This window comes from Sinocyclocheilus grahami, unplaced genomic scaffold, assembly GCF_001515645.1.
Source record: "Sinocyclocheilus grahami isolate Dianchi unplaced genomic scaffold, SAMN03320097.WGS_v1.1 scaffold284.1, whole genome shotgun sequence".
Lineage (NCBI taxonomy): Eukaryota > Metazoa > Chordata > Actinopteri > Cypriniformes > Cyprinidae > Sinocyclocheilus > Sinocyclocheilus grahami.
The window spans coordinates 153,295-174,358 of record NW_015505463.1 but is presented as its reverse complement, the minus strand read 5'-3'; the positions used below and the strand labels follow the sequence as shown (position 1 = coordinate 174,358).

Sequence of the window (21,064 nt, the reverse complement as noted above, 5' to 3'; positions counted from 1 at the left end):
TTATATAAAATAATATATATATATATATATATATATATATATATATAAAAAAAAGAGAAAGTCAGAAAAAAAGCCAGCAAGAGAATATAGCAGGAACAGAATAAAAGATGAAATTTGCAGTCCAGCACAGAGGCAGAGAGAATGGCTGATGAATGATGGCTGACCCTAATCCTGTTTTCCTGCCATTGATGACAGCGCTGTCATTTTTCTCTCTATAGATGTTTCTCTCTCTTCTCCTCTAAATGAATATGGATCATGCATCTCCCTCGCTCTACGGTAGATTGTTGTTTGCAAGGGAGATGTTTCCCTCATCGCATGCAGAGAGTGGGACACAAAACAAAATAAATGGCTGTTACACGCTTGCCTCCAGCCCGGTGCATCTTCATCTAATTTGCATATATAACTCTTTGAAGATGCCAAGCTGAGGTTCGAGTTTATTGATGACCTAAAAGAGCACACTGTATTGTTAGTGGTTCCTTTACTGTGTTCAGTTACAATGCCTCTCTGCTATGTCACTTCAATACACGTGACGTGCTAAAATCTCTGTGATCTGATTTTTTTTTAACAAATGACCAAAATACATCATGCGTTTCAGTTTATGGCACTGAGTACATCTGAATATAATTGACCTGTATTAGTGTTCATGTTCATGTTCATGTTTAATTCAGTTATACCTGTAGCTAGCCTACAGCATTAAAGGAATAGTTCACCCCAAACTCACCCTCAGGCCATTCTTCATTGGAACAGATTTGGAGGAAATTAGCATTACATCACTTGCTCACCAATGGATCCTCTGCAGTGAACGGGTGCCGTCAGCATGAGTGTCCAAACAGCTGATGAAAACATCACAATAATCCGCAAGTAATCCACATGAATCCAGTCCATCTATCCATGTCTTGTGAAGTGAAAAGCTGCATGTTTGTAAGAAACAAATCCATCATCAAGGCTTCTTAACTTTAAATCTTTGTTGCTAATGTGTGGCAGTATTCCTACACAACAGTACATTCAATTTTCTCTGTTTCATGTGCACGTCCTTCTCAAATGATTAATGTGCAACTTTGACCCCAAGTCACAGCACTTCGTTGGAGGTCTTTTTGCTTGAGTGACCAGATATATAGTGATTTTGTTCAGTTCACAGCATGGTAGGTGCAATCTTGAGTGGTGTTCCACTGGTACAGTGTGAAAGTCATCAAGCTGGTCAAAACTGGTGTTTTCTGAGAGCTGGTCATTTGCTACCGCTACAAATGGAGATTTGATTTACATTTGGGACTCATTCGATTCACATCAACATCAAATAGACTTATGTTTCAATGAAGATATGTGGTTTGAATCAATGCAAATTTTTTTTTTTTGAAATGCAGATTAATTATTAGAATTTTTGAGAAGACATAGGTTAATTAAGATCCAATTTATCTTTTTCAGTAGGATATGCTCTCAAAAGATTTATTTCTATACATATATTAATGTATTTTTCTGTAATTTAAATGCATTCTATCTCAGGCTCTGGGTGCTTTTTATCTGTATTGAGCTTTTCAATCATATTTGAGTAAGGAATGGGTACAGGTTGTTGATTACTATTTATTTTTAAAGCACAGTAATTGCAGGAACGATCCACCTGTCCTGAATAAACTTGTTCAAGGTTATAATAGTGATAGAGCAGTAGTGTGATATTGATAAATATATGCTTTATGAGTTCCTCTTATGTAGGGTTGAACAGAAAGCCTTTGTTTTGCCAATCCTTAACTGTTAGTGAGCACAGAATATATCAGAGATATTTGTCCAGCTGGCCAGTCTTTATCACAAAAAATAAGTCTGACAAGGTTAGGATGTCACCCTGAATGGTTTAATTTATTTTGGATTAATTTTGTGATGATTTATTAAGTTTTTTTTTACTAAATTAATAAATTAATTGATATGAAATATTGAAATGATTTTATTGAGAAAATAAAGACTACTAACACTAGCTAATCTGTTGTCTGGGACCACTGCCAATGGTCAATTATTTTTGATGATATACATTTTCATTATAGAAATATATAGTTTGACCAGAGTGATCAGAATCAAATATTCTAGAGAGCTATGTGATAATGTATAGAGGTAATAATGTTATTTGTGAATGGACTTGTGTGGGTGGTGATTAATTAGGCGTGATTGTGGTCTTTGAGTTTCAGAAGTTTCAGTTTTTCTCCCTCAGTCCATTCAGAAGCTGAATGTTCAGCTCTAAAAGCCATTGTCACTTCTTTTATCTGCTCTTATATAGGAAAAATCTAAAAATCTTAATTGCTGTAAAAATGTCAGAGGCTAATAAAGCCTCTCTTTTATATCAGCTGGCTTTTAAGTACACTGTGGCTCAGAAGTTTGGGGTTGGATAGATTTTTTTTTTTATGTTTTTGAAATGAAAATTAACAGTGAAAATGGTAAAAACAGTAATTTTGTGAAATATTATTACAATTTAAAGATTTGATAAAGCCTCTCTTTTATATCAGCTGGCTTTTAAGTACACTGTGGCTCAGAAGTTTGGGGTTGGATAGATTTTTTTTTTTTATGTTTTTGAAATGAAAATTAACAGTGAAAATGGTAAAAACAGTAATTTTGTGAAATATTATTACAATTTAAAGATTTTAACTATTTTCCATTGTAATATATTTTAAAATGTAATTTATTCCTATGATGGAAAAGCTACATTTTCAGCATACATAACTCTTCAGTGTCTTCAGTGTTACATAATCATGAATAAATCATTCAAGTAACACTTAACAGTAGAAACAGTAGTGTAAATAGCTTATTAGAATAAACTGCATATAAGGGGCCGTTTAAGAATGAATAGATAACAGTAAAAAAAAAAAATATTAAAGGGGTCATATGATGCTGTTAAAAATAACATTATTTTGTTAATTTGGTGTAATGAAATGTGTTTATGTGGTTTAAGGTAAAAAAACACATTATTTTCCACATACTGTACATTATTGTTTCTCTTCTATGTGCTACTCTACACTACCAACACATTATTTTCCACATACTGTACATTATTGTTTCTCTTCTATGCCCCGCCTTTCTGAAACACGTCGATTTTTACAAAGCTCATCGGTCTGAAAATCAAGGTGTGCTGTGATTGGCCAGCTATCCAGTTTGTTGTGATTGACCGAATACCTCAAGCGTTTGACGGAAATGTTATGCCACTTATACCATTGTGATACCCTGTCCGGCCGGAGCGTAACATAAAACCATGTCTGCATTTGTAATCGGAGAAATTACAAACAACAAGTGCTACTCTACACTACCCAAAAAACTTGCGTTTGAATCGTCAGTGGCAAATTCTTGAAACATAAAAGACGTACTTACAGTCTGTGAGTCAGAATAGCCGGCATTGTAGCCTACTCTACCAGGATCAGGAAACAGTCCTCCATAAAATGCGCTGCAAACGTTTGGGTTAAACTGTTCTGAAACAGTGTTGTAAATACAACTTAATCACTGATTTCTAGTTGTGTCCTCTTTTGGAAGGCCAAACAAAGTAGTTTCGCTTTCACAACAAGTGGTCCACACCGCAGCCTTGAGTGAGCGGAGGCCGGAGGTCTAGAGTGAGCAGAGGCCGGCTTGAGTGAGCAGAGGCGGACGGGCTTGAGAATGGCGCGGCCGGCGGATTCGATGAAGGAGCGTCCGGCGGGCTTTCAGCAACCACATGTGACGACCCCAGTGCTGGACTCCACTTCGTCCACGGTGAAAGCCGATCTGGCAATCCACATCGCGAAATTTATGTATTTCCTCAGCGACCAGCATGGATCAGCTACAGGCATGACGAAGCGGATATCGTCCTCTTTTGGAAGACCAAACAAAGTAGTTTCGCTTTCACAACGAAACACACAGCGCCTTCACGACATGGCTGCAGCAACAGTACTACAGCGAGAATAAAAGTTACGCCTTCTTTCTTTGCGTGAACATTTGGGCGGTGTTATGCAAATCTTCTTACATCATGACGTACACATGTGGGGGCGTGTTAGAACGAGCCATTTTAGGTAGGCGTGGTTGACTCTTAACTTTTATAAAGAATATCTCTTTGGATTTGAGACTTTAGTCTTTGCAACTTTATAGATCTTCTTTATGCACCAAGAGTTTGTAACACTCCAAAGAGAAAGGAAAAATTTAAATTGCATCATATGACCCCTTTAAGGATGATATATAAACTTTATGGTACATGTTTATATGTTTTCTGCCATAATCGTGTTTTTCCACAATCCTATTCTCCTCTGCCTGACTTGGTGCATCAGCATTGACTGGTCATTTGATCAAATGGACAAGGCCCTGAGGAATCAGGAAGGAGAAGATAAAGGAACGCCGTTACCTTTTCATTTGGTCCCTTGAGTGACCTTTAACCTTCCTTCCTTCCTTGCCAAAGTCATTATGGCTGAACTGAGACTGGAGCAGTAGAGAAAATGTCCATTATGTGAGATTTATAACTGTGGTCCATGTCTACTGCTTCCTACAATGACAGATAAATCAATTGACGTGGACACCTGTGTTCCATGATTATGATTGCACAGATGCCCTGAGAGGATGTGAAGGTGAAAGATGTCTTTGTGTCGTTAACTAGCAGATCTGTCTACTTAAAAAATGGTTCCACACCTGTCTACATAAAAACCGGTTTCAGTTTTATAGCCTAATAACTGATTGCTGACCTTTCTTGAAAGGTTACCGTTAGCGCTCTTTTTAAGGAAAGTTTGAGGGGTCTATTCTTTGGGCTTAAGAATGATCTAAAAAGTGATTATAAAATCAGCTTGGCTTATGAATGATGGCATAATGTAATCATAATTAATTTGCTGAAAAACAAAGTTGGTTTCACTGGTTGTGTGTCTGTAAGTTTGTTTCAGTGTTATTATTGTAAACTAACACTATTAAGAATAAATTAATTTAAAAATAAATTTTTTTGTTAATTGAAATAAAGCTGAAATAAAATATAAATGTTGAATGAAAAATTTTACATTTAATTTTAAAAACGAGTATTTTGAAAACTAGAAATTAGAAACGAACTGAAATAAATTAGTTTGAAGTACTTACATTACTAAAACTTAAATAAAAAGAAATTACAATAAAATATTATTTAAAAACAATAATAAAGATAATAAAAATGACAAAAGCACTTAACAAAATTATGAAAAGTGAATAAAATGGAAAGTATATAAATGAAAGCTCATTCAAATTATTACAGCTGGGTGACAGAATCTTGCCATTGGCCTTCAAACTGGCATTTTATGCAGCCAACTATGTTTTTTTTTTCACACTGCTGCCAAGCAAAACAAAGTTCTTAAAATGTAATGATTCTTGCCCTAAATGTGGACCGTAATGCTATTCCCCTGGTGTCTATAGAGTAAGTTTCCAACACATTGTATCATGGGTAAGCTATGATTTATGGTAAAAGCACTTCTTCAGCACTACAGATTCTCTGAGCCAGAGTGAGCCAGTCAGTGGGCAGTTTTTCCTTCATACATTAAATCTGTACTTGACCACACAGCACAAAACTGTGACTAGTGCTGCGCCATTGAACTATTGATTTAAATACAGCATGTGTGGCTGTGATTGGTGTGCGAGATCAAGCTGTCTCTCCAGGATGAGTGAGTGATGCAAAAGATGGATCATAATTACTTTTCTCTATGAGCACGGGAGTCTTTTAGCGTGTGTGTGCCCAATCACGGCAGGGTGAATATAATGGCTTCTGTCATAAATCTATATCCACAGAACTGGGCTCAGGTTTACCGCTGTCATATCTGCAAGAATACACACTTTTTCTTGTTTCTCTCATTAGTGCGCAATTGAAAGTTTTCCACCCCCTGTATATCACCTCATACATCAATATCCAAAAGAACAGAAAGTGAGGACTTAACATATTGACTGTACCACTCCTTGTCTTGGGAAATGGCTGCATTCTTCCCTAGCTTGTTCTTCTGTAAGAAGAATCTAAAGCTAGAGGGTTAAAAGCAGCACAATGAGATGCCAACAGTGTATTTTTGAGTTTGCGGAGAAGAGCCTCTCTGGATAGAAGTTTTTGATCAATTAAAACACATTCCTTTCGTATTTAAATCAATGTTTTTCACATTTCTTCCTCACTGAGCCCAGGGCAACTAATTTCTGGAAGGTCAAAAGGCATCAAAGCAGTTGTTTATTGAGGGTAGGCGCTCTTAAAGCTCCCAATATTCCTATGCAAATGTGCATGCATAAATTTGAATTCATGACTAGCAGTGTTTCTTGTTTTGACATTGGCCTGTAAGATATAATTTGCAGTTTACTTAAGGGAAACAACAACATTACAACAAGCAGAATATGCCCAGAGGTGATGTTTACTGTTCAGCTCAACTAAAGCCATGGTTTATGAAATTGTCCTGGAAGACGTATTCACGAGAACTCTATCAGAAAGTCATCTTCGGTGGACCCAGCAAAAGGTTCCTCCCTGTAGATCCTCCAGCCCATCATCCTAAAGTCTGCCTCACTGCACTCTATTTCCAAATCCAATTTCTCGATAGCAGACATGCTAATCACACGCCTCTAAAATGGGTTTCCTGAAGCAATTTAGGGGTGAAATTCAACTTTTCAGTCATAAATATTCAGAGTCTGTAATGTTTATGTGGCCTTAGAGCAAGTTGTGTTTTAATTCTAACACTTGTGCATCATGTGTGGCTTTAAGGGAGCGGAACATTGTGAGACCAAACACTGCGTGTGTGTCATGGGTCAAGAAGCAGATTGGCTGCGAAGAGAACTAAGCCTTGTACCGAACAGAGCTGCGGTTATCTGCTCGGTCCAGACGAGGGGACAGAGCAAGACCAACAGGATTGCGTGCAGAAACATTTTGCTTGTTCAAACTTGAGGCAGAAATCTGTGGCTGAGATCTCTTGGATGTCAGCAGTGCTGGTTTAGTAGGTCACTCAGGTGCCTCTTTAGACTGGAAGTGTTTGGAAGGATGGGATGAGGTGTGTGGCACAGCCTTACTTACGTTTACTCTTGTACTTTACCTCTGCTTTCACCAAACTACCAAACAATGAAAATCAAGAACACTGGGACATCCAGTCATTATTTATTTTGAGTATATGTTAAACAAAAAATAAGGGATAGTTCACCCAAAAATGAAAGTTGTCATCACTTATTCACCCTTATGTCATTCCAAACCAGTATGACTTTATTTTTTATATATATATAATGGAAGTCAGTGGTCACCAAAACTGTTTGGTTACCAACATTCTTCAAAATATCTTTTTATGTTCTACACAAAAAAGAAAGTCATACAGGTTTAGCATGACATGAGGGTGAATAAATTATGACATAATTTAAATTTTTTGGTGAACTAATCCTTTAATATAACAGCATTCTGTGTGAACTGTTACTGTAAACACTAGTGTGCATCTGGAAATGTATTTATTGAATGTGTTTCCATTGTAGTTAATGCACACATCTGCTTAAATAAAATGTGGATCCACCTGAGGTGAGTATAAGTTAGTTTATAACCAGACTGTGGCAGACAGGGGGCGGAAGAGGTGGTAGCAGGGCTGTAACCACCATTGACGCCCTTCTTTAATATTCAGATTAGTGGTCAGCTAATATAGTTTTTTTTTTGGTTGATTCTGAAATTATTTCATTTTGTCCCTTCATATCCTGAATGTATGTGGTCACATCCCTGAGTGACTGAACGGTTTAGGAAACATTTGGAAGTAATCAACCTAGGTCCATTGGAAAAAAAAAACATGCCTTGATCTACATTTTTGCTAAACTCCTAGAACGTACATATACATACAATTCATTGGACTTTCCAGCAAAAATGATTTGCATTGCACAACCAGTTCCATATGTATGGGTTTTCTGACATAGTAAACTTGCTCAGTAGCTCACCTGGTACAGCACTGCGCTTGCGATATGGAGCACTCGAGTATGAGTCTTGTCAAACACGAGTCTTGATAGCAGAGCTCAAAGACTTGATTAAGATTTAGATTTTTAGCACTGTCACAATATGTACAACAGCCAACATAATAAAACATTGCCAGATTCACGTTCACCTGGTTATAGATAAAACTGAACGCACTTTCAGCACCACTCAACTGGACATTTCACTCTGAAAGTGTTGCAAAACTTTCAAGAACTAAATTGAATGTCATTTTGCTAAATTGTCTCCACAGGCACATTTTTCCAATGAACCTGGTTTGGAAATAATCATTATATTTGAAATGTGGTCCTGTTAGTGGTACAGAAACTCCACCTTTAATTGTGCATTTCATTGTCCTCTTTCACTGCTCTCCTTTCCTCCTTTCCACTGAGCTTTCACTCATTTGCCATCCAGCCGTTTTCAGACACTCACACCTGATGGATCTGATTTGAGCCACAGCTGCAGGTTGGTCACGTAGATGGATTGGCTATCACCGAGGGATGGCAATTGTGTTTAATATCCACCAATATCCTGTACGGTGTGTCTCTGGAGGTATTAGCTAAGCCATGATATGCCTCCCAGTGCTCCTCGTCTAAGCCTTCAGTGAGACGTTAAGGTCTGCTGCTTTAACCCCCTCCTCCCCCCTCGTGCTCAAGTGTCTGTTTCCACATGTGTTTGAGTTAATTAATTACAAAGCCACAGCAGCTCCCAGGAGGACCGCTGCTACTGAACAGCCTCCATCTTTATTAAAGAAGCTCGACTTGAGTGCTTTCCTTGCACTTTTCTGTTTTTTTTATAGTTTTCTTCATCTACTGCTCTTCCATTGCTTTGACTGGGAAGTTGGTGTGTTTTGAGAGAGCTTGAGTAGTTAAGATGGATTGGAGGAAAGAGGCATCAATGATAAATAGATCAGGGAACTAGAAGGAGAGGTGATGTGTGTCACGTTTAAAGTCGTGCTCACGCTGACAGCAATTAAACCCTGGAGGACAGCAAGTCTCTGTGCTCTTGGTTGATTATATGTGTTCCTACATTACTGCTGTATTCACATTTTTTTTAGGTGGTGCATCACAGTCTGCATTTCCATTGACAGTCACTGCTCACTGATATGGACATTTTTGCAGATACAGTTAACAATGTGTGTGTGTGTGTGTGTGTGTGTGTGTGTGTATATATATATATATATATATATATATATATATATATATATATATATATATATATACTGTATATTTTATTTTTTATTTTTTAATTTGAAAGCCAATAACTGATATATTGCCCAATTTTAGAAATCAGTCTAAAAAATTCCTAATAATTTATTCCTTATAATTCCCTTAATTTTTTAAAAATTTTAATTAACTTATAACTAAAATTAAAACTTGAATTTTATTTTATTTTATTTTCATTTATTTTTATTTTATGTGGGTCCCATGGTCATTTGGCTATAATTTATACGCTTAAATATATCAGCCATTTTATTTATTGAACTAATAGCGATAACATTAAAAAGCCACAATTATTGGCCAATAACACTTTTGATATATCATGCATCCCTGCTCAGTGGCTGTATCACTCATAGTCAGTCATGTTTCTAAAAAATAGCCAAATCTCATTTATAATGAATGAATTCCATTTGCGTTGTCACTGCAAATTAGTGTCACCCTTAACTCTGCTTGAAATTGTCTGTGAATGCATGTTTATGTATGGGTAAGAATGACTGGTTTTGTGTGTGTGTGTGCATGTGTGTGTGTCTGTGTGTGTATGTGTGTGTGCGTATGTGTATGTGTGCGCCAGGGCTGCTCAGCTAGTGGGCACTGGAGAGTTTGGACAGAACAGCAGAGCTCTGGAGAGAAGAGACAAACACCTCCTCCTCTATCGCATCATCACTTCGTGAGCTCTTCACGCACACACTTTTGCAAATTGCCAATTAAACACATAGTTGCAAACACCCATAAAGTCACACATAACAAATAACCAAACATTTTAAACACAACAAACAGACAGCTGTGTGGTAAATGTGTTGTTATTGGGTAAAATATGATGCCTCTCCAATACATTGGAGTTTTGTCCCAGTCCCAGCTGTGAGAACATGAGCTCTGTCTGCCTTCATTCATTTGCTGTGTGTTGTGTGACCATCCCCACAAGTGCAATTTTATTAGCATGCATCAACACACCATCTGCAACCTGAAATCAAGCAATAATTGAGCATAATAAATGATGTTAAATCCATTAACAAAGGCAGAGGTTGTAAGTTGTTTGTTTAGGACGTGTTGAATTATACACTGTTAAATATGCTGGTTTAAATCGCAATGTTCTTAATTAAATCTGAATTGCAAAGGGAAAAAAGTACTCTGTGACACACACACATTTTCACACATTTATTTTTCTCTTCCATTTGCTCTCTCAATATCCGGGATTAGTCATTCATTTTTCCCTCTCTGCTCAAAGCCAGTGGAGAAATGAAATCTCTTTCCTGTCTAAAGCCCTGCGTGTCATCAGTTGAAACCAAATACATCAATGTCATTAATGTCACTGACTTGTGGCCATTTAACCTTGTAATTGTATGTCATACCCAAACTGAAATCTTTCTCTCTAGGGAAATTAATCACTTGATAATCACTTTTGTTGGCAAGAAAGATGCCATTACAGTGGTGCTAATTGTTAAACATGGAAACTCAATAAAAAAGGGCACGGAGGTGAGCCAGTCTCCTTTTTTATAATGAGGAATGATGCAGATCACTGCTCCGCTCCTATCTGTCCGCATAATCAGATGAATGTGTGCATACATGTGTGTGTGTGTTTTTATTGGATCATTAAAATCATAACAAATACCTGGTTTGCCACCGCTGTCTCTGTTTATTTGACTTGAAGTGTTAACTCTGTATTAGAGTTGGATTGAACTCATCTGGATTCAGACAGGATTACTGGGGTTTGTTGATAAGAAGTCTCCATTATCCTGTGATCACAAGTGCTGTTTGGCAGAGATCTGACGTGCAGGTAAATGTTGTGTGTTTGGATTGCCCTCCTCCTGTCTGTGCCAGCACAGCTTTACACCTGCCGCAGACAGATGAGTGTGTGTGTGTGTGTGTGTATATGTGTATGTGTTTGTGTATGTGTGCGTGGGTCACCTTTTTCCTACATTGTGAGGGCCAAATGTCCTCATGAGCATAGTAAAACCAGAAAGAGAAAAGCAGCTTAATGAACTCATCATCTACCCTCATATACAGACTGTATAACTTAATGTTTTTGGCAGAATACAACAGAAGATATTTTGGAAAAATAAAACATATTTTTCCCCATACCGTGAAAGCCCCTAATATATATATATATACACACACACACATATATTTTAGCTGAAAAATCTAAACTTAGAAAATGAGAAAGCTTTTAAAAATGAGAAAAAATTAGAGTTCCTTGGCAACTAAATGAAATAAAATAAATTAAGCTCAAGTCTTAAACTGAAATAATAATAATTTAAAGCTAAATAGAATTATTAAAAATACTAAAATTACAAAATTACAATACCTTCCTCTGAACTGTATGTTTGTGTGTTTTAGCTTAAGTTTATGTGATCTAGAATAGTCAATAAATTTCATGTTTCATTTATAACTAATCAATTGTCTGGGTCATATAATTTCGTGTCAATTCTATTGCCAAAAGATCCTTGCTTGTTACCTTAGCTCGTAGCTTACGCATAATAATTACCTCTCTTTCAAGAGCTGACAAATCATCAAATTTTGTATTTCACCCGTGGCCAGGGAGAATACAAAATTTACATATTCAATTGGTAATATACACTGACATCAGCTTCTCGCTGGCCGAGTAGCTGATAAAAGTATAAACTATTGAAAGTCAAAGTCAGTTTTGATCAGGTGGACCTCGAATTCTCAGATCGAGTTCTTTTAAAACCTGAGCTAGAAATAAACCTGAATGAATCAATAATGATTAATTCCCTTACAACTAAGTAAATTATTACAGCTCATTCAAAACCGTAGAAATCAGTGAAAAGTAGGAAAACTAATGTACTTATCAAACCAGTTCAAACACACAAGCACACATACTGTATATACTCACACACTTGAGCTCTGTTATTGCTCCTTATTTGTTGGGCTTGATACTTATTCATTAAGAAAAGGTCATGTTATTCTAAGGGCTAACATTGGAGGAATATATCCTGCCATTAACATGTGACAAAGCAGCTCTGACATGGGCCAAGAATGGCCTGCGGGAGAAACTTGATCACACAGAGAGTCCATTTAATTTAATATGAGATCATTAAGCATTTTTTTTCTCGCCTTTGCACTCATTTCGAGCACACATTAATTTTGGGTCTCGGCACAGAAGATGCTTCATAAGCAGTTTGTTCTTTCCAAATTGGCAAGGACACATAATGCAGGTGAGACTAGCGGTGGCAGTACAGGGAATAATCAAAGACTCTGCCAGGAGCAGAAACAAGCATCCTGCCCCTGAATGATTACAGTGATTGTGTAAACCCAATGAGAAAGATCATGTGCCATGATAGATCAGGGAGAAGCTATCTCTCTCTATAGTTCACGAAAGCTGAGCTCAAAGCCATCTGCTAAATAAAGAAGAAGAAATAAACACTGAGAGAATGTGAGAACGAGAGAGAAATGTTTAAGAAGGTTGCCATGACAGGGATTGATGCAGTATATAAGGCAGTCAGTAAGACACAGTTTAAAGAAGGAAATATTTCATTATTTATTTCGTTTTTTTTTTTTTTTGCTCTGTTGCAGAGGTCCAGGTGATAGACCTTTGAAGAACTGGGGCTTTGATGGTGATAAATTGACATGTCTCTCTCTCTCCCCCTTTACTTGGGTTGGCCGTGGTCTAGTTTTGGAGTGACATAAGAGATGTGGAGAAGAAAGGCTGCAGCTACATGGTTAGAGAGATAGTGTTTGTATGGAACATGGTGATTGAGCCCAAAGAAAGGCTTGTGTGTGTTTGTGATTCTGCTCTTAGATCTGAGTCTGACTCCATCTGTAATCATATTAAATGTTTTTGATGGTGTTAATGTATCCCACCAGTCAAAAGTTTGGAGTCACTTGATTCAATTTATGTTTGTCATGGTCTAACGTTTTGCCCTCAAATCTTGAAATTAGTTTTGCAGAGAAAAAAACTGTGCCTATGGATGGATTTCTTCACTACAAAACATACCATTTCAATTTATATTACATACATCAATCCATTCTCCAAACCACTTGTCCTATGTAGGGTTGTGGGAAGGATGGAGCTGATCCCACCTGGATCGAAGCAGGGTAATTATATTAATTAACTAAAACTGAAACCATAAAAATGCATTTGTTACTTCTCTCTCTCTATATATATATATATATATATATATATATATATATACTAAAATAACTCCAACTAAAACACAAATTATAAATAAAAATGACAAAACACAACAGAATTACTAAAATGGAAAATATAAAAAAATAAATAATTCAGATTTTTAATAAAAAATATAATAGTATCTCAGTGATGCTAAAATAAAAGCCAGGGCCTTCTTGTGGTGAGGCAACAGTGCTATCCACTTTATTACCCCATTTATTATTTAATTTCATTTCATTTAATTTATGGATAAATTGGACCAAATTGGGAATAAAATAGTAGCTAACAAGTGTCCATTATACTGTACGTGGGACCTCCTTCAATTTTGTTAAAATGTATACTATTATATAACAGCTGTATGACAGGTGCATATTCAGTGTGTATGAAGCTCTTTGGAACTTTTAGAACCAATAAATATGGATAATAGTAATAGTTAAGGAAGGAGAAAACATTTGACTGCTACTGTAATCTTTTAACCTAAAAGAAGTCAGGACAAGGGTGTGTTATTGACCTGAACACAGACTGTGTGGCTTGTAAAAATACATGATTCTTTACTACATATCGACAAATTCTGATGTTTCCATCCATCTGTCCTGGCCAAAACATTCCCTCTTTCAGTTTATAACACCTCTGCTTCTGTAATTGTTTTTGCTCCATAGAGTATTGATTGGCTGAGTACAAATGAAAGGTGATTGTGTCTAATAGGATTGTGGCTCACTTGGACACTGTACAAGGTCAGTCCCTGAGCAGGTGTATGATGGGAGACATCATGCAGCGTCGACTTCGGCAATGCAACTTTCATCAGTGTGGGATTATCCTTATTAGCTGTTCCCATATTCCCACCGATAATGAAGTCTAATTATTTCTGGCGCTCCCCCAAAGCAACAAGAGATGGATTTTCCCGCAGCAGCAGGAGTGTACACTTCCTAAAACAACACAAGAATATGTCAACACATTGGTGAAGGACTGTATGCTTGCTAATTACCACCTCGCTCTCAATATCTAATGTGGGACAGTTCATGACAACTGTGATGATGCATCACCCTATCAGGCTACTGTATCCCTTTCCAAAGACTAATGCAATTAGAGTCCTGTCTACTTATAATTCAGCTGAACTCTTCATCGTAGGCATCTTGTTATGAGGTCAGGCACTTGCACTAGTGTATTTCCGCCAGCCATTGTCTTCTGTTTATTTTCTACATTAACGGGTTAACCACTTAATGAAAGTGGCGGGATGCTAATTAGGCATGGCTAGGCAAGATAATGCGATACAACATCATTCTGCGAGCACAGACTATCCAGAGGCTGTCTCCTTGTGTTTTATCTGACCTCCTGTTACTGTATGTAAAACTGAAACATTTCTAATCATTTTTTCTCTTTGTCTTTACAGGTGGAAAGAGAAATAGCTATTCTGAAGCTCATAGAACACCCTCATGTTTTGAAGTTGCACGATGTCTATGAAAATAAAAAATATTTGTGAGTATACGCCACTTTTGTTTATCCATGCACCGTGCAATGCATGAAATGAGTGCGTATGAGTGGCGGATAAACTCTGTATCTATACAGAAGAGCAGACGCGCTGATATCCCTGGATATGTGTGCAAGCTACAGTGGCTGGGCTTAATGTAGTTTTCAATAATTGATAAAAGAGCCACCATGGATGCAGCTGAGGAATTTGTTTTCTTAATATTCAGATGACACAGATGTATGGGCTGCATGCCTGTAAAGTAGAACATCTTTACACACACAAATCAAGTATGAATCCATCCTTAATTTAAATATTTCTGACAGGTAATCGCATGAGAAAATCCTTTAATCGACTAATAAATCAGACGTCTGGTGTGTCAGTGAGTGTTTGCGTGTGTGTTCAAATGTGACTGGAGTCACACTGGAGTATGACATAAATGTGTTTGCCGATCAGACAGGCCAATTGCAGGAAGATATTTTGCACACATTTACACGTTCACTCAAATGCAGTGGAGTCAAACATTCTGAGACTTCATTGAAAATGTGGGAAATGCATTTTTTATTTTTTTTTATTTTATACCATGCGGTGAACCGAAAGATTTGGGAATTTTAAACATTATGATGTTTAATAGATTATTTAAATAAATTACATTTATTCAATTTGACTTTTACTCAAGTTATATTCATAAATGTTGTAATTAACAATTATGTAAAAAAAAAAAAAAGCAAAATAGAAGCATGTTCACTAGTGGTTTCAGACTATTGGAGCCCCCTGTAGATTTCCATTCAAGAGTTTGGGGTCAGCACTTTTTAAATTATTTATTTATTTATTTTTAAGAAAGTAATTTTTTAGGAAGGATGCTTTAAATTGGTCAAATGTGACAAATACTTTTTATTTCTATAAAAAAAAAAAAATTTTACTTCAAAGAAAAAAAAAATATCACAAGTTCCACAAAAATATTAGGTAGCACAACTGTTTTGACAATGACAATAATAAGAAATGTCTTAAGCTTCTTGAGCACTAAATCAGTGTATTAGAATGATTTCTGAAGGATAATGTGACCCTGAAGACTGGAGTAATAGCTGCTGAAAAGTTGAAAACCCAAAGATTTGTCATCATGGGAATAAATTATATTTAAAATATATTAAAATAGAAAGCAGTTCTTTTAAATTGCAATGAAAATTTCACAATATTACTGTTTTATTGTGTTTTTCCTTTTAATGTGTTATTGGCAAAAATGAAGCCTTGTTGAGCATATAAGAGACTTCTTTCAAAAACAAAATTTTACTGACCACAAACTTTTGAATGGTAGTGTATATTTTATATTGGCATGGTAGTAGATCTGTCCTGGTAGTTTGAAGCGTGTCAGGATTTCTTACTGCTACTGCTTATCTTTCACAGATATTTGGTTCTAGAGCATGTGTCAGGTGGAGAGCTCTTTGACTACCTGGTAAAGAAGGGCAGGTTAACACCCAAAGAGGCCAGGAAGTTCTTCAGACAGATCATCTCAGCGCTGGACTTCTGCCACAGCCACTCTATATGGTAATAGTTCTGGATTTTATTGCTGTGTTAAAATCTTTTCAGGAAATCAAAATCCTTCATTTTGAGCATTTAAAGCTTGGCACACTCTCATTAGTTCAGTTCAACAAGTCAAATGTGTTGGTTTTGTTGCTGCTACCAGTTTTTGTCTGTATTCATACATCATGTATAGTCATCAGCTGTTGTTGTCCGGCGTTGTACTGCTGTTGTCTCATTTATTATGTGTGGTGAAAGCCACCTCAAATGAAGCATTTTTCAGTCATTACTAAGCATTGTTGTGAATACTAAATATCGTTATATTGACAAATTAATATTTTGCACATTTGCACAAGTTTCCAACCACACACTTTCTGGGTCAAAGACTGATAGCTCCCCTCCAGTGCAACTACAGAAAAGTACCGTTTTTTACACAGAGTTTATCCTCAAGCCTTTCTCTCCACATCTTTGAGATATAAATGAAAAATGTGCTCAGATTTCCTCTGTACGCTTTCTCTCTGTCTTTTCTGATTATTGAGCCAAAAGGGTTTCAGTTAACCGTACAACAGAAAAAAATTTTTAGTTTTTGCCTTCATATACAGATCCCGAGATTTTAAACCAATTTTAAGTTGAAATACTGAGAAGCAAATCCTTCCTCTTTACTGCAGCGTAGTTTCTCATTATCGAAACGGTAATTATGAAGCGTAGTATGATAATGAGTTGACCTACCCAAAAATACGAATAATAGGGGCATTTTACAGAGGTATTTAAAAAGAATTTAGTTCAGTTTTGTTAATGAAAAAACTATTCATGTTTTATCTTGTCTTGCCATTGGATCAAGACAGAATTTATTTAATTAAAAAGAAGCAGCCAATAGTTGCATCAGGTTTATTATTATTCTTTTATTAATCAGTGATGTTTGGATTGCCATTTTTGATTTACCTTTAGATCTTTTAAAACCACATACATTACTTAAAACAACAAACATAATTTTTTTATTTTAAATGATTTAAAGTGTTTAATTTGTTTATACTACAGTTAACTAATTTTTGAACTGGACATGATGTGGAAATAAAAAGCTACCAATTCATAAAAAGTAATTAATGTGGTCAATTTTCAGAATTTCATATTGTTTTCATATTGATTATTATATAGCAATACGTAATGACAATTCCCCTATCAAGATTTTATTTTGTGACTTTAGGATACAATCTTACATTGTGTTGGAAAAAAAGTGTGGATTTTACTTAAATATTTTATAAATTTAAATGATCCCTTTTCAATAAGTTTGAACCTGTCCAACGAACATAGTATTACTCTACATAACTTCATAAATCATACATCAGAACAGTGACAAACTAGACAGTTGGATGGCAGCCTGTTTTCCACTGTAGTCCTAAATGTTTCATTTAAGAGAAGTTCACTTTACAGGTGAATTCCAAACGGAAGTGAGCATCCCTATGCCCTACTCCCTTCGAAGGGCAGAGCCCTTGTAGTGCGTTCTTTGAAGGGTGCAGGGCATTACTGTCTCGTATAAGTGTTTGGAACTCCCTTGACCAAGGGAATGACTGACCAAATGTTACCTTGACAACGTTGCTCATGCGTGCAGCATTCAGCACTCAATCACTTGTTGGAAATAAATAAATATTTCTTATTATTATTTTATTCAATTAATTGTGTCTCATTTACTATTAAACTTTTTCAAACTAAACTTGCTCAAACTTGCTTACACTACCATCTTAAATCATATTTTTTATCACTGACGAAAATTATTTTGTATTACATCAAAATAGACAAATTTAATTAGCCTATTCTATTTACGTTTGTATGTGAAGTCGAAATCAAGCCCAACTTTGCTTTAAAAAGCATCGCAAGATCACATGATCACAAACGGAAATCACTTCCGTGAAGTGACCATCGCATGTTCCCTTCGCTAACGGACTTCTGGAAGGGCCCTTCGTGAAGGGATTCAATTGTTCACTTTCGTTTGGAACGTCCTTACAAATGGCATCCCCTTCCCGAAGTGCTCTTCAAGGGCGCAGAAAAGCTGTTTGTAATTCGCCTTAATTTTTCACAACCTTAAGAGCTATCTCTAATGGTAATAATGTTTCCATTTGAATTCTCACGACCATGTCCTCTTCATATGCTAATATACTAATGCACTGGAGGGGCAGCCATTAGCACAATATTTGCATCTGTTTACCATGCACTTCAGCAGACGCACAGCCTAATGAAGACTGCCGCATGCTTCCAGCACAGCTCAACTAGCTGATGGATGGTTTGAAGGCCTTTCTTGATAGGTGATGGAAGGCACTGAATAAACAGCATAGCAGGGAGGCATCACTCGTTTTCTCTTCTGATCATTCACAGCCATTTTCCTCTCTGGGGTTTGAAACCTCCACAGATAATGTGCTGTATTGATAGCCTTCTGCTACCACTATATTCACAGGGATACAATTATGGCTTTCTGGCCCCACTGTGAGGACAGGCAGAACGACTAAAGTCTGAATCATGGCTGTCACAAGCGCTGTCAGGTACACAAGGCCTTTAGACAGAAGAAAAGAGTTGAACCAAGTTAACTGAAGTCTAAGTAACTGGGTCTGAACCTCACATGGGTTTTCTCTGTTTATGTAAGCAGTTCCCAGTGTATGGATGTGAAGATTGATATATTTTTGGTGAATTTTATGAGGAATGCTTCTGGCTACATGCATTAGCAGTGTGAGTGCTGTTTTGCCCTGTTGAAAGTGTGAGAGTTGATTTGATTATTGGTACATTTATGCAATGTTGCTGCTCCATTCTAGAATGAAAGACAGATGTAGAGGTCAGCAGTGCAGTCTGAAGTGCATATTGGCATCAAATTTAATGAGTAGCCTATGTAGGTTGTGATTGTAGGTTGTGTGGAGGTGTGCGATTTCTTAACTTTAGTTCTAAGATGAACTGTTTTTTTTATGGCAGTAGTTATTGGTTGGCATATTTCAGTGCTTTAAAATATGGGCTGTGTGTACAGAGATGAATGTGCAATTCCGGGGGCATAGAAATTAGGACAACACATAGAGAAAGGCACAGAGAGATATTGGTGGCCATTAAAACCTCAACAGATGGACCTCAGTCAGGGTAGATAGCATATTTCATTATACGTGAATTAAAACGACGCTGTGATCTGTGTTTATGTCACAAGGTTCTAGGTTATATTGTGTTTTCTGGACTTTTTTTGTATACTGGAAAATTTTTGGAAAGACATATTTGCGATACAGTACCTCATGTTGAACAGACTGTATGTCTATTCCTTACAGTCTCTCAAACATATATTATTTAAGCAGTCTTTTTTTTTGTGTATTTAAGACTTTTTTTCAGTTATTTTATATATTGCCGATTTAAAGCAGTTCTCATTTTGTCTCTCATAGTTGAGGTATACCTATGATGAAAATTACAGGCCTCTCTCATCTTTTTAAGTGGGAGAACTTGCACAATTGGTGGCTGACTAAATACTTTTTTGCCCCACTGTATGTACTGGATCTATGATATATTTACTTCTAAAGCAGTGGTCCTCAATTCCAGTCCTTGCGACCCCTTGTTCTGCACATTTTGTATGTATCTCTCATCAATTCAGACATTTGTTCTATTTGACTGTAAGTTAGGGTGACCATATGTGCCATTTTTCTGATACAATTCCTGGCCAGGATTTCTATATTGCCTAAAATATGCAGGTATTGCCTTTGTTTGTGCTGTGTAGACTGATCTTTGAATGACCTCAAAGTACCGTGAGAGCTATAGAGAGCAGTCGGCTCCTTGTGCTTTTGAATCGCTCTTGCGGTACTTTGATGTCAAACACCGATCGGTCTGCACAGCGCTGCTTCAAGTCGAACACACCTAATATGTACGTGTATTTGCATCGCTTTGACTCTTCTCTGTAGATCCCACCTTCTCACACACCACGATTGATCGATTACGTACAATGCCTGCATGCTATTGGTCAAACTACTTTTTTTAATCATTACCTTCAGCAAGTATGAAAACAGGAAAACAAAACCTGGATATTTTAGGCAATATAGAAATCCTGGCCAGGACGTGTCCTGGAAAAATTGCACTTTTGGTCACCATACCGTAAGTGCTCTGCGAAGTGGACTTCACAGGATATTCCACCATGATTCCAGTTCAAAGGGAACGTATATTTTCCATTGAAAGGGCATTAAAGTGTGCAAGACGTGAATTTAAATTGTATTTATTTACAGAGGTGTATTATGTCACACTTCACACTTCTCTAGTAAGTTTCATCTGTGTGAAGACGCTGCAGGCAGAGGTGTAGCGCAAATCCGTGAATAAATATTTCCCGTGCTCAGTGGAGTAGGGAGCAATGAACATTGTGTAGGGAGTCGGGACCCTGTCAGTTGGAACACAGTTCATGCACGGAGCTCTTTTCTAACAAGCTGATGATCTGAATCAGGTGTGTTAAATAAAGGAGAAGAATGAAGAGCGGTGGTACGCGAGGACTGTTCTAAAGGAACCATGTAGGAACACACACACACACACACACACATACTGTGTATATATATATAGGGCTGTCAATAGATTAACATTTTTAATCAGATTAATAACACCCTTTATGAAATTAAGCATAGACCATTTATCTTGTTTCAAATGGTTATTTTGTCATCATTTGCTATATTCAGCAAAGTAAACCAAAAGATTGAAGGGTGATTCTCAAAAATCTGTATTTTCTGCAAGCTTTTCTCAGGATAAGTGTAGATGTCTTTCCAAAAAAGGACTCCAAAAGGACACCAAAGAACCAAATGATATAAGGAGCCCATATAAGCACATATGAAAGAAAAGTA

At 36.7% G+C, this 21,064-nt stretch overlaps 1 protein-coding gene across 8 annotated transcripts in view; it reads left to right on the top strand.

Annotated features, from left to right (window-relative positions):
- Positions 1-21,064, top strand: part of brsk2b (BR serine/threonine kinase 2b) — a 161,415-nt gene that overhangs the window by 91,212 nt on the left and 49,139 nt on the right. For all 8 annotated transcript variants that reach the window (XM_016292339.1, XM_016292341.1, XM_016292336.1 and 5 more), the window contains exons 3-4: positions 14,640-14,725; positions 16,119-16,259. In XM_016292339.1, the coding sequence (XP_016147825.1) occupies positions 14,640-14,725; positions 16,119-16,259 (227 nt within the window). The remainder of the gene's footprint in view (positions 1-14,639; positions 14,726-16,118; positions 16,260-21,064) is intronic.